The sequence below is a fragment of the Diabrotica undecimpunctata genome, chromosome 4 (genome assembly GCF_040954645.1).
Source record: "Diabrotica undecimpunctata isolate CICGRU chromosome 4, icDiaUnde3, whole genome shotgun sequence".
Lineage (NCBI taxonomy): Eukaryota > Metazoa > Arthropoda > Insecta > Coleoptera > Chrysomelidae > Diabrotica > Diabrotica undecimpunctata.
The window spans coordinates 35683347-35697598 of NC_092806.1; the positions used below are offsets into that span (position 1 = coordinate 35683347).

A 14252-nucleotide genomic window follows, 5' to 3' on the forward strand; every position below is an offset into this window, starting at 1 on the left:
TTAAAGATGTTTTTTTCAATATTAATATACTTGATTAAGATTGAGCGTTCAGCTTTTAACTATAAGCTATGTAACAATAACTAGGTATAGTCAATACGCGAGAGTCTAAACTCTTAAACCAGAAATGCGTCGAATTTAATCGAATACGAAACTAACACCAACTAATATGTGAGAGTTAAACCTCTAACCGCCACCAGCTACGCTGGGATACAATTTTATACTGAAAATACTTAAAATTTTGATTGCAATGCCTGACTATTGCCAAGGGATTTGCGGGGGACAACATCGATATTTCGATGGTAGGTATTTCTATACAGAGGTAGGTAAAACCCATGATATAAGGATACAAGATATGATATTGCCACGCACTAAACTCGTACATCTCGCGCATGACGTCACCTTGTGCTAAATTTTCAAAATGTATCCATGCTGAAACGAACTGTTGAAATTCTAATATAATTTAGTAAATGTTTTATTTACTACGTGAATTTAAGCTTAAATATTTAAACTAGTATATTGTAGAAAATAACACTTTTTCCATGAGAGTGAAATTTGATGGAGCGAGCCATGGCCGAATGCCACAAATTGCAAACCGTGGAATGTGATTTTAATACACAATATATATATATATATATATATATATATATATATATATATATATATATATATATATGACACGTTAGGTAAACTGACGTTTAATTTTGAGGTATCAGTCATTAATAGGGCAGGATAAGTAAAACCCTTTGTTCTTTTATTTAGCTTCGCAAAATTTATTTGCTTCTTCAGGATGCTAAAATATGGTTATAATTATTTTATCTCCTACCTTTATATATATATATATATATATATATATATATATATATATATATATATATATATATATATATATGTATATATATACATATACATATATATATATATATATATATATATATATATATATATATATATATATATATATATATATATATATATATATATATGTATGTATATGTATATATAAAGATAGATATCGGCGTAGCTTGCAACAAAGGAAAATCTGTGCTGCATAAGACGGAAGGTAAACCTATATCTGATTATTGGTCGTCTTCAGTATGGTGCAGTTTTAGGCCAAGTATTATTTTGTCCCGATTATCTTCTTCAGTATTAACCCTAACCCTTAAAACAAGTCATTATAGTTAAAGTATACAGGACCATAATATATTCTAGATGTCAAAAAACACAGACTAGTTAAGATAGTATCTGTGCTAGTTAGGTATTTTTAACTACAAACTAAGCCAATACTTTGACGAGTATGTAATTCTTCCAAAACAACATTCTCGGGAATAAAACAAGAATCACCAGCCTTCGCACCATCATCAAAACTGTTTCCATTATTGTTACAAAGTTTCGCTCTACAAAAACAAATATTTAGCAATGAAATCATTAGACATGATTATTTAGCACTTCAATATAATAAATATCACGTACCTATTTAATAAATCATCCACAAGTCTTTTTTGTTGTCTTTTATGTTGCCGGTTCTTTGTATCAAAATTCGCGTTCTCGTTCTGTTTATTTGGTTTAGATAAATTTATTGACGGAACAGCGTCTTTTTGTAAAGAACGATGTTTTGCTGGTATATACCCCAGCAATTCATGTTTTAAATTACGTTCATAATCACTTTCAATAAAGTGCTTAGAGCGAACACGAGCAAATTTAACATTAAAACTATCCTGGCGTTTACACAAATGTTTCCAAACAGCTTGCATTTCCTTGTCTTTTGGAAAGCTATAAAATGCTGTACCGGGTACAAAACTCTTGCACATATTGTCAACGGCACAACCATACACTGCACACATCATATTGCGAAAAATTTAAAGCCTTTAACACTTTCAAAATATTATTTTACTAAATATTGGCTATGAACCGTAAATGTACATAAATATCAAAACACAATATGCCGAAATTTAGCACAAGCTGACGTCACATAAGCCACGCCTACATGCGCGGTATCTTATCTGTTTGTATTTGTATCATGGGTAAAACCCACATTTTGAATTCTTTTCTAACAGGGAAATTTTGGGAATTGGTCGGAGAAAGTTAATCTGTGGGTAAAAATATCTTTTGAATACGTTATCGGCTTTCATGAGAATTTGCTGGAGAATTTACCTTGGTAGATTTTAAGACGTGTAAGTTAATTGCTACCAGTGGCGTATCAACACTTGAAAACATTTCTTACAGAATTTTATCCATATATAAAAGAAAAAACTGGAGAGAAAAGATTTGCTTTAGAATTTACCTCGGTAGATTTTAAGACGTGTAAGTTAATTGCTACCAGTGGCGTAGCAACACTTGAAAACATTTCTTACAGAAATTTATCCATATATAAAAGAAAAAACTGGAGAGAAAAGATCTCTTTTTCTCACCAGTGTTCTTAAAAAAGAAACAATTACTATCATAAGATATAAGAGTCGGTGGCATGAAGATACTATTCTTTCCTTGAATAGTATCCTTATGAAATAGTAATATTTATTGGAAATCAATAACTCATAGATATAAAAAGAGCATCAAATGAGAAAATAACATTTAAATCTGTTAATAACGTATGGTCCTAAAGTTTTGGGGAAAAATTTCAGCTGGTCTGATTGAGAAGCAAAATGCATTTGACAAAGAAGGCCATGGAATTGAAATGTCATCAGCTATTGACATTTAATAAAAAAAGCAGAATATTTTGGTTTGTGCTCTGCCAAATTTCTTATAAAATTGATATTTATCGAGGTGTTTATAATATGGTTGGGCGAATGTCGAAACGAGATATTGTTAATATTTATCGAGATCAAAACATAAGCAAATCGACAATTTATCGCACAATCAGAGAATGTGAAGTAGGGATATCATAACTTGCGTAAAAGTGGCCGACCGCGGATTTTGAACCATATAAGAGAGGCAAGACTGATTGAAGCAGCTAAGAACAAAATTGGGGTCTCACAGCGAAAACTGGCCAGAAGATTTCATGTTGGAAAGACTACAGTATACAGGACCCTATCGAGTAACAATATTGTCTACCGGAAAAGAAGGAAAGCTCCAAAATACACAGAGGATCAATTAGAGAGAATTCCGAGATGTTGCCGCGCGTTAAGGCGAGTCCATTTCGTCAACAAGTTGATCGTGATGGACGATAAAAAATATTTTACTTTGTCCAACTCTAAGATAAAGGGTAACGATGGGTTTTACACGAACGATTACGAAAATGTATCTGATGAAATAAAATTTAAAAGTAAGAAAAAATTTGAGGACAAAATTTTGGTATGGTGTGCAATTTCTGAGGCTGGCTTTATCTCACAGCCCTACATTGGTGTTGTTCGAGGCAAAGCCTTAAACGCAAATATTTATATTCAAAGATGTCCCACATCTCTTGTGAACACACATCATGCAAATGATCAAATAGTCTTTTGGCCAGATCTTGCTTCATGTCATTACGCGAGGATCACTGGTACGAAACTAACAACATTACCTTTGTACCGAAAGCAGACAATCCCCCCAACCTACCACAGGCTCGTCCAATTGAAGAGTTCTGGGCAATATAAAGTCGGAAAGTCTATAATAATGGATGGGAAGCACAAAATCAGGAACAGTTAAGACGCCGTATACATACAAAAGTTAGAGAAATTGACGCCGAGATCGTCCAAAGGATGATGCAACGTGCCAGGGGAATTATTAGGCAAATCAAAAATAATGGTCCCTTGTCTATCATTTGAATTTTGATTTATAATAAGGATAGTTAAGTTAAATTGTTGAATAATTTAATAAAAATATAAGATTATTGTGGTCAGAGTTATATGCTTTTGAAATTTTTCCCATAACTTTAGGACCATACGTTATTATGAAAATAACTTAAAAACTATATTAAAAGTTCTTCTTTTACTATTTTCTTATTAGGCAATTTTTCTTGTTTCTCTTTTATTAGATTGGGCCTTCATGTTATACCAGCCCTAACAATTATATTTTGGAATAAACCGTTATTTTACGAATAAAATACCAATTTTCCGAAAAACTTTTATTTTATTTTTTTTTTAAATGTAAATATAAAATTAACAGCATTTTTTATGATGTATAGGATTATTTTTACAGTTTAATTATATATTTTATGTAGATTAATATTTAATTATTCGTTTGATAGCCAAAAAATACTGACAACTAAATATTGGAATAACAGGTTTTTAACAAATTAAAAGAAAAATTAATAAGGCGTAACGTCGCCCTTAGCTTGAATAACAGCATAAACAATATAAGATTGTATCAACTAGGCCTTCACAGAATTCAGGGGTGAAACTATCGTATATGTCTTGTAATTTAGCACGTAGTTGTGGCAAAGTACGATGAGGGTTATTTCTTAGGCGTTGTTTCATTTTGTGTCTAAGTGTCTCAATTTGATTAAAATCCGGGCTGCTAGAAGGATGTGACAAAATACGATGTGATGGATATAACTTTGCACGAACTTGGTAGAAACGAATATTCAAGGATGTCTTGATATTTGGCTGCGTTTACTACGGCCTCAATAAAATGTACAGTTTCCAACCCTTTGGACGACATGTAACCCTACACCATGATGCCCTGTGGAAGCTTTACATTTCTTTTGAGAAAATCCTTATGGAATGCTTCTGTTTTTTCCCGAATCACACGCTTTCGATAATCTTCTACACAGGCATCAAAATTTGCTTTCGTCGCTATAGATTACTTTGTCCCAGCTATGTTTGGTCCACAAAAAATTTATATCGCAAAGAGGAACCTATCAAACATACTTTATAAAAGTAAGACCGCTTTGTGGATATTTTTGCGACAGGATTCTCTGAAAACATTCATCAGAGTTTCTCTATTCCTTCTAGCAGTTACTTCTCGTAGTGTATTTTTTCTTCCTGACTTACGTATTCTAATTAAATACTTTACACTCCTTTGAGAAACAGTTTTTGGACGGCCTGAGCTTTTGAAGCAAACATCAATACTGTCAGTTTCACATTATTTCTTAATTATATTAAACACAGTAGTTATTGCTACAGTCAATTCACTGAAAATTTCACGCATTGTTTTCCCTTTCTGGTACTAATGAATAATAATTTTTCGAACTTTTGGATTAGTAGGTTTTCCACGTGCCATTATTATATTTTACTCGTAATAAAACTGACGATTGTCTTTATTCATACTTAAATGACGTATATTAAATATTGTTGACAACGCACTACCTACTCGCATGTGTGATTTGAAAGCCTTCTTTGAGTCAGGCTGATAAAATTTAAGAAACGTGCGGAAAAGCAAAAAATGTTCCCAATATTTAGTTGCCGACAGTTTTTGATTATCAAACAATTCTTTAAATAGTAATCAATATAAAATATATATTTAAGCCGCAAAAATAATTCCATACAAAATGTTGTTTATTTCATAATTAGAATTAAAAAAAAAAATTAAATAAAAGAATTTCGATATATTCGCAAAATAACTGCTCGTTCCAACATATAATTGTTAGGGCTCGTATTGTCTCTCCATCTTTTCTATAGACTGCCCACATTTCTTTTACCCAACGGCGATTTGTCTCTTGCTATCTTAACTACCCTATCGTGTGTCATTCTACTTATATGATTGTTCTATTATTTTTCCTATTCAGTATCCACTGACCCATCTTTTCCACCTTGTATGCTGTTCTGATTTCGTCACTTCTTTTTTGATCTCCCAGTATGTTTTTCGTAATTCTTCTTAGTATTTACATTTTTGTTATCTTTAGCATCGTTTTCATTTGAATTTATCAGATCTCGTTACTTCCATGTATGCTATTATTGGTCTTATAGCTGCATTGTAAATTTATATCTTAGTTTTCATTCTAATGTGTCTGCATCTCTATTTGCTATTGCTTAGACATATTACATTGTTTTTTTTATCTCTGGTTCTATATTGCCGTAACTATATAGTGTGATGCCTAAATAGTTAATTTCCATAACCTGTTCAATGCTGGTTTCGCCAATGTCTATTTTATATCTGGTTGGTTCTTTGCTGATGACTATTGTTTTTATTTTCTTGACTGAAATGACAACATTTAGCTTCCTTGCTATTGTATTGAACTTATGAACCAATCTTTGCAAGTCATCCTGATTTCTGCTATGAGTATGGTATCGCTTCTATACCAGAGGATTATAATTTTGTTATTTTCCATCATTCAACCTTTACCACCCTTTATTGATTATTATTTTATCCATTAAGGGATTTAAAGAGTAAATGGTTTAAGGAGTCAACTATCCACCTAGCCTGCATTTAGTCGTCATTGTATATATCTTCCATTGTGTTAATGATATCTAATGATATTTGTTTATTGTATAAAAGTTGAATAATTTCCTTTAGCTTTACTCTGCCAAAGACTTTTTTAAGGTAAATTAAGCAAATAAACACCGGTAGATTGTATTTTAGTGCATTTCTGTGATTTGTCTGTAAATATTCTTTAGCTTTAAAACCCTTATTCAGCCTGGAGTGATATTGTCTCGTTTATTAATTTGGTCATCATCTTTTGTCAGCATGGCGTTTAATAGATTGATACCTCTAGAATTTACTGGTTCTTTTTTGTTCCATTTTTTAAGCATCCGGATTAGTACGCGTATTTTCTATTCTTTGGGATTTTGCGGGACACTCCAACAGGAGGTATACAGACCCTATTCGACGTCCTCCCTTTGCCCATCATTATAATGGAGAGAGCAAGGATAAAATATTATAGACGTCGGAAAAAATCTGAGTAACCTAATGGATAGATCACATACCACATGTATAGCAATATTACAAATTAAATTGGGGGTATTGTATGTATAATGACTTCTGACCATATAGTATCTAAATACAGTCATAAATTATCTTTTTACGTGGATAAGGGGAATATAGTATGGGAAACACAACATCTAGGCTGCAACGTTGTATCTAACATAGGCGGGTCTAAAACTACAGAAAAATGAAAAAAGTGCAGACGGAATTTACAGTAGTGGTGAAAGTGTAAGCATTTCTATTCCACCTCTAGGTATAACAGCTCTAGGCTCTTAGGTGCTCTAGGGTAAAGTGAGGTTAACGAAAACAATTTCATACACTGATATAAATACACATACAATACATACACAATAAATAAGTATTAGTATAGGTACTTTTTAAAGGAGGATCAGATGCAATATACTGTGATAGTCACATCCGGGCTAAGCAGTGCCAAAAAGTACCCTGCTCGACTGGAAAAAACCCTGAATCCGAAAATAACGAAACACAGTCAAGGGACACCTGCATACAATGAGGTTGTTTCATTGAGACTTAAGGGTTGGACACACCTGTCATGCAGCCTCCCAAGCATATTCATGTCCGATTATGTTACAAAAATCAAGTAGGTGTGGGATCAAAAAGGAATGGACACACAAATCATGCTCACTTCATTCTTCTTTCCGATTTTACAATACTTTATTTTGCCAGTAAATCCTGGAAGGTACTTTGGGCGCAATATTGAAACATTTCAATAATCGTGATTTACCTGTTATAAAAGAAGACTTAATTAAAAAAAAATCGTTGATAGAGAGCAATGAAAGTAAATTTTTAGTACATGATTATTTAAAAAAATAACGAAGAAACAAAGATTGTTGCACTTTTACGTGTTTTACATGTACACGTTCAATGAGTTGAAACTTGAATTGAAAGCAAACTTATCTAAGGATATAAAATATTTTTTTATGTATTACATTTGAATAAATTAATTAATCTAAAATTTGAGATGCTAAATAAAAAAAAATTAAAAATAAAAAAGGAATGTATTATCGCGGTACTCTAATCAAAGTTTTAAGAAAACAACACCGAGTAAAACCTGATCGTCACACGACAGTCATCCCGAAGCATAAATTTAAATAGCTAACAGTGTCTTAATGATCGGAGACAACAACGAAGACGGATGGGAATAGGTATGGTCAAGCGACGGACAGGTGCGGCCTGCGGCATTCAAAGACACAGTCTACTCCGCCGTAGGACTGGAAGGCTGTAGGATAAGTGTGTCCAACCCTTTATGCTGATTTTTCCAATGTTCCTCCATGTCTTTCTATCTTTTGCCATTCTAGCACATTCTGGCAATATGTTGCATAATCTGTGACAAAGAACCTGAAAAAATAAACCATGTTTTGTATCATGGCTAGACACTAGATCGCAGGCGGCAAACACTTTTTAAAAATTAACAAGTGACTCCAAAATCATATACCTAGTACTTAACTAGATTTGTACAATTTGGTCCAGAATTTCAAAATTCGGAAACTAATATGCAAAAATGAAATAAATACAGTAAATAAGCCAATTAGTTGCAGTAAGACAGATTTAAAAAGAAAGATGGTCTCCAAACTGATGCGGATGAGATACTCTAGTGCAACTGTTGACAATTTTGATCCGGAAGATTTTCTATCGTTAAAAAAGAAGGGCAATAAGGTCTCTCTTTTCTCCATTTAATCCTGACCCCCAGAGGGATTGTAGTGGTCATCGTGATGTCGTGTATTGTCTGTCTCCAAAGATCTCTGTCTCTGGCCATTTCTTTTAACTCATGCTCATGTCATGTAAAAACACTTGAATTACACATATATAAAGGTACTAATTACCACATTAAACCTTAGAACAAATAATATATCAAATAAAAATCAATAGGCTTAAAAGACGAATAATGAGTTTAGTTGATAAAGTACCTTTTTAGCATCAAGACATATTAAGAAGCTATGTCAACTCTCATTATAGATAATGTGAAAACTAAATAAAAAACATCAAAATCCCAAAAAGTGACACTGAAACTAGTATAAATACAGACATATCGTAAAATAACTTTAACGAGAGGTCAATAAGCGAAAGCATATACGTGCAAGGCCAAAAGTATGAAAAATTAAATATTAACATGAAAAAATAGCGAAAGAGTAAAGAGTTATCGTAAATATTTTTATATTTTCTTAAACTGCTGTTAAAATATAAATAAATTTTCTTAATCTTATGTTTTTTTTTTATTTTTTAGGCACAAAGTATATTCAAATCGGCGACGGACTTCTTATTATTAACGTAACTAGAGAAGACAACCGAATATTTGTTTGTGAAGCCCTTAAATCTTCGACAGGACAAGTAATGGACAAAAAGATTAAATTTGTTGTTGAACGTAAGTAATACTAAATTTTAACTATTTTCATGTAAAATAGAAAATAAAAAAGGTGGATGAAATACAATACAGATGGGTAATTAAAAATAAGAAGGATAATTTTGATAAGTTTTACGTCTAATACAAATCTTCTGTAAGTAGCATGTTAACGACGAACTTGGTATCATCAGCGCAATCTGTGCATCCGATATACTGTGTTCGTTTTCTGCTAATAATCTGCTAAATACACTTGTGTAAATTAAATTAGTGGTGTGTTTGTTATATTACTTTCAATTAATTTTTTTATATTTATTCAATATCTATCAGTTTTAATGTACCTTAAAGGTCTGTTTGTTTATTGCGTGGACAGTTAACTATAACATTTTGATATTGTGCCGTATATAAATGTGCGTTTACTGCGCATGCTGAGGACGTGGCATTACCCTGTTTTCCTGATAAACGAACATACATTGGTTTGTCTTTAACTATTATAATATCTATTGTTCTAGATAAACCTGTACCAATCACTATACCACCAGATCCAGAAACAGGAGGTAAGTACAATAATATTTTTAAACTTCTTTTATGATAAGAATTAAATGACGTCACACGGTAAACACATGCATCATCAAACTATTTTTTATTTTTGACATTCTTTTTAACACTTCTTAAACATACATAAACTAACTTTTCGTTTTCTTCTTTTAAAAACAATTTGGTTGCTTTTGATTTACTATGATGTTTAAGTTACAAAAGTGACCAATTCCTTTTGTAACTTAAATATCATTGTTTTTAAATATCAAAGATAATCAAACTACATTTATAGGGTTTTTATCCACATATTTGGTGGCTTCAAACATGTACATCCAGATAGCATTGATGGTGGAATAGTTATTCCGAAAACGTTCTGTGATATAGCCCGATGAGATTTTTATTATTATACCTTTTACAAAGCAATTTTTTAAATAACACCTCTTTGTAGTATAATTTGTAGCAAAAATTGAAACGATAAACTAAATAACCAACGCGACCTAACCTCCAATTTACAAACACAATATCAAAAAGCAGCTAGAAACGGACTGGCAATACTGCAATATTTTGCCAACTAATAATTCACTAAAATATCAGAATATATGCATAGGGAATTTGCTGTATAGATAGACATTAAAAGTTACTAGAATGACATCCTTTCATTCTTATCGTAGAAGAACTGTATGCGCTAATTTTTATGATAATAATTATAAACAAAATACAGAGTAATTTAATTTGATCTAAGGGTGTTTGTTCCTACACTTTTGGTATTTATTTATATACCGAGAGAGTTATAAACTCCAATTATGTATGCAAAACACCAAAATTATAAGTGGATGAAATAAACTTTCAATAAACATTTACATTGAATTTCGACTCAAGCTTTCCTTATTTAACTTGCTTACACTGTAAATAGTCCTCATACAACAAAAGTTGGTTTCTACATTTATTGTTCCTGACAGATATAAGCAGGACTTGGGTCAAATAAATAGCAGTATGCCTCTACAGTATTCGTGAGTAGTGGCGGCTGGTAATAGTGGGCTACGGAAATAACGAAATGGTATCAAAAAGCCGTTACGTTCTGTCAAAAATTATCGATATTTTAAAGTTATGCATCCAATATAGACTTGTACTCATCATCAATATCATGCAATCTCTTCTGTCCACTGCTGGACATAGGACTCTCCCGTTTTTCGCCACTCTTCACGGTTCTGTGCATCTTGTTGCCATTTCTTGGATATTCGTTTAATGTCGTCCATGCAGCGTGCTGGTGGTCGTCCTTGCTGCGTTTGTCTTGGGCGCCAGTCAATTAGTTTTCTGGTCCATCTTGAGTCTTTTAGTCTCGCTATGTGACCTGCCCAATTCCTTTTCAGCTTGGCTATACGTTCGACGACATCAGTGCTACCTGTTCTTTTCATTTTTGTGAGAGTGAGAGTTTCTGCTCCGTATGTCATAATAGGAAGAACGTATTGGTTCCGTTTCATAGTTATTAGGATGTTGCTCTTAAAGATGTCTCTTAGTGAACCATACGTTTCCCAAGCAAGTGTTATTCGTCGTCGAAATTCACTGATTTGATTATCCTTGCTTATTCTGATTTCGTGATTGAGATATATTTACTTTTCTATCAATTCCTAGACTTGATTTTGAATGGTTAGGTGTTCGCTGGGAACCAAATTTGTTATAAATTTGGTCTTACTGATGTTCGTTTTTAGATTTATTGCTGAAGATGCGTTTTCTAATTCTTGTAGCATTTGTTATGCTTCACGCAGATCTTCGGTAATTTGTCGTCGGCAAAACGCAGATGATTGAGCATTTCTCCGTCTATTTTTGTTCCTCTATTTTCCCACTTTAGCATTTTAAAGGCGTATTGGAGGACCGTTATAAATAATTTAGGTGAGAGAGTGTCGCCCTGTCTCAGACCTCGCTTTATATGAATTTCTCTGGTAGAATCATGTAGTTTTACACACATTGTGGCGTTTTGGTACAATGTTTGTACTAACTTTGTAAGCCGGTAGTCTATTCTACTATTGTTCAGAGCAGTTATAATGCTGTCCAATTCCACGGTATCGAAGGCTTTGTGAAAGTCTACTAAGATAAGTACCAGTGATCTGTTATATTCTACCGATTTTTCTATTAAGGATTTTACTGTTTGTAGGTGATCGTTTGTTCCGAATTTTAAGCGGAAGCCAGCTTGTTCTCGGGGCTGATAGAAATTCAAATTTTTTTCTATTCTTGTCGTAATTATTCGGGTAAACATTTTATAGATGTGGTTCAATAAGCTGATTGGTCTATAGTTTCCTAGGTACGCCTTGTCTCCTTTCTTGTGTAACAAGGTGTTTCTTCTTCTGGGAAATGAAAGCATTGACGAAGAAAAACTACGAAAAATCAATAAAGAATTATCAAAATCTAGAAGGAAATATTTAAGAAAATTTAAGATTGAAAAGGTCCACCGAACTATAGAAAGAATAAAAGTCTGAAAGTCCTGAGAAGACGGCTAAACAATGGAAAATGTGAAATACACAAACTAAAGAACAAAGCAGGAGTCTCCATATCAAATAGAGAAGAACTACTACACATAGTTGAAGACTTCTATCAAGAACTATACACAAGTCAAAGAGGAGACCAAACGAACTAAGAAGCCGCCGTATCACGGAAAATCATCAACCAGGGTTCAGAGCTCATGACAGAGATCACACTAAGCGAAATCTAAGACTCAATGAAAAAGATGAAAAACAACAAAGCACCAGGAAAAGATAAAGTCGTAATAGAAGCTATAAAGATGGGCGGACATGCCCTTCTCAACCAAATAAAAATTTTGTTTAACCTTTGTCTAACAAAATGTTGCATACCGGAAACATCGCACAATAGCAATTTTACTACACAAGAAAGGAGAAAGGACTTGTACTACGTGATCATAATTAGTCTGAAGAGTCGATTACTAAGGGTGCATTTCTAGAAATAGTTAATTACACCAAAATATAAATATCACACTCTCTATTTCCTTAAAAACAGTTAAATTATTCAAAAGCATTTCAAAAACTACACAAAATAAGCTATTAGATTGTATGCTTTAGATATGCAGGGAGAAAAAAAAGTGAAATAAAGTAGTCTTCCGTAGAAAAAAAGTGAAATAAAATCCGAAAAAAATTACAAAACTGATTACCATTTTAACTAGAAATAAGACACAATTTTACTTTAAAATTGTTCTCAAAATACAAATTCAGATTACCAATTCAGAGATATATTATACATTTTAAGTAAGTAGATGACTTTAAAATGATATTCTCAATATTTTTGAGTTAATTTTATAGTATTGAGTTAACAAGGCGACTAAGTTTTAAAGTTTACTAGTACTGTAAGACCTGTAAACGTAAATTCTACTTATTAAATGTATTACACTACCCTTTAGGACAATAATAATATTGATGATGTTCAGTTAAATAAAAAAAAAACATTTTTTAAGACTATATTTTCTATTAAATTGCTCTAAATTTTACAGAACAACCATCTGTCTGGGAACAAGACGAAGAAGTTTATGGATTTTTGGGGGAAAATGTTAACCTTACATGTGAAGTCGAAGCCGAACCGGCCCCTCGATTTGAATGGAAAAGTGCGAAAGGACAGAATAAAATAGGGCGCTACTTAAATGTCGGCAGCCATAAATCAGTTTTACAGGTTGGTCTTATAAAAAATATTAACGTGATATTTTACTAAAAGTGCGTATCATAAATTATGTCCTCTTGTATGTATAAATTCAGAAAATTTATTTATTTCTTTTATTACTATAAGTATTTTCTTAAAGTATATTTATATAAAGTGTAACTGTCGGTTTGAGTTTATTCAGAAACAATTTTCTTTTACCTAAAATGAACTAATATTAAAATGCTATTCTTTATTTGTATTGTTCTAGTCTTTTTTCCATTCTACAGTCTGGTAACTTCTACAGTAAAATTCCTAATTCGGTACTCGTCAACCGACATAAACATTGCAACCACTATATACTTGTATTTACATATAGCATTTTTCATATAAAAATGCTTGTACGTCATTCAAGATTTACGACGTCAGAACCCCACAGCGTTGCCAAAACATCAGAATAGTTAGTAAGTGAGGAATTTTTAAAATGTCAACTATTTGACAAACTATTATATTAACAGTAAATACACTTAGTTTTAAGACTACTGCAACACACTAAAATCCATTAGAAAACATTTTAATACAAAATTATAAATTCTAAATTTTAAACTTACCGCTTTTAGGGCTTTAATAGTAAAAACGTCCCGTCATTATTTCTTGGTCAAAATATTCTATCTTATATGAAAGCTCATCAGCTTTCTACAGGCTATTTATTTATTTTGGCACAATCACAATACACAACAATAATTAGTTTTTAAAACTATTAATCTAAATTTAATATGTATTTATAAATAAAATTTATTAATATACATTATATTATGATCAAATTTTACAAGAAATCAAAACATAAAGAAAATTCTTACCCTAAAGAAGCGGCAACACTTTATACACTTTTGCCACACGCTGAACTGTCAATAAAATTTGAAGTATTCCTGTATCAGTTGCG

General features: G+C 32.1%; 1 protein-coding gene across 3 annotated transcripts in view; it reads left to right on the top strand.

The window, feature by feature from the left end:
* LOC140439443 (fasciclin-2-like) overlaps window positions 1–14252 on the top strand; it is a 195352-nt gene that overhangs the window by 168338 nt on the left and 12762 nt on the right. For all 3 annotated transcript variants that reach the window (XM_072529347.1, XM_072529348.1, XM_072529349.1), the window contains 3 exons: window positions 9023–9160; window positions 9649–9693; window positions 13170–13345. In XM_072529347.1, the coding sequence (XP_072385448.1) occupies window positions 9023–9160; window positions 9649–9693; window positions 13170–13345 (359 nt within the window). The remainder of the gene's footprint in view (window positions 1–9022; window positions 9161–9648; window positions 9694–13169; window positions 13346–14252) is intronic.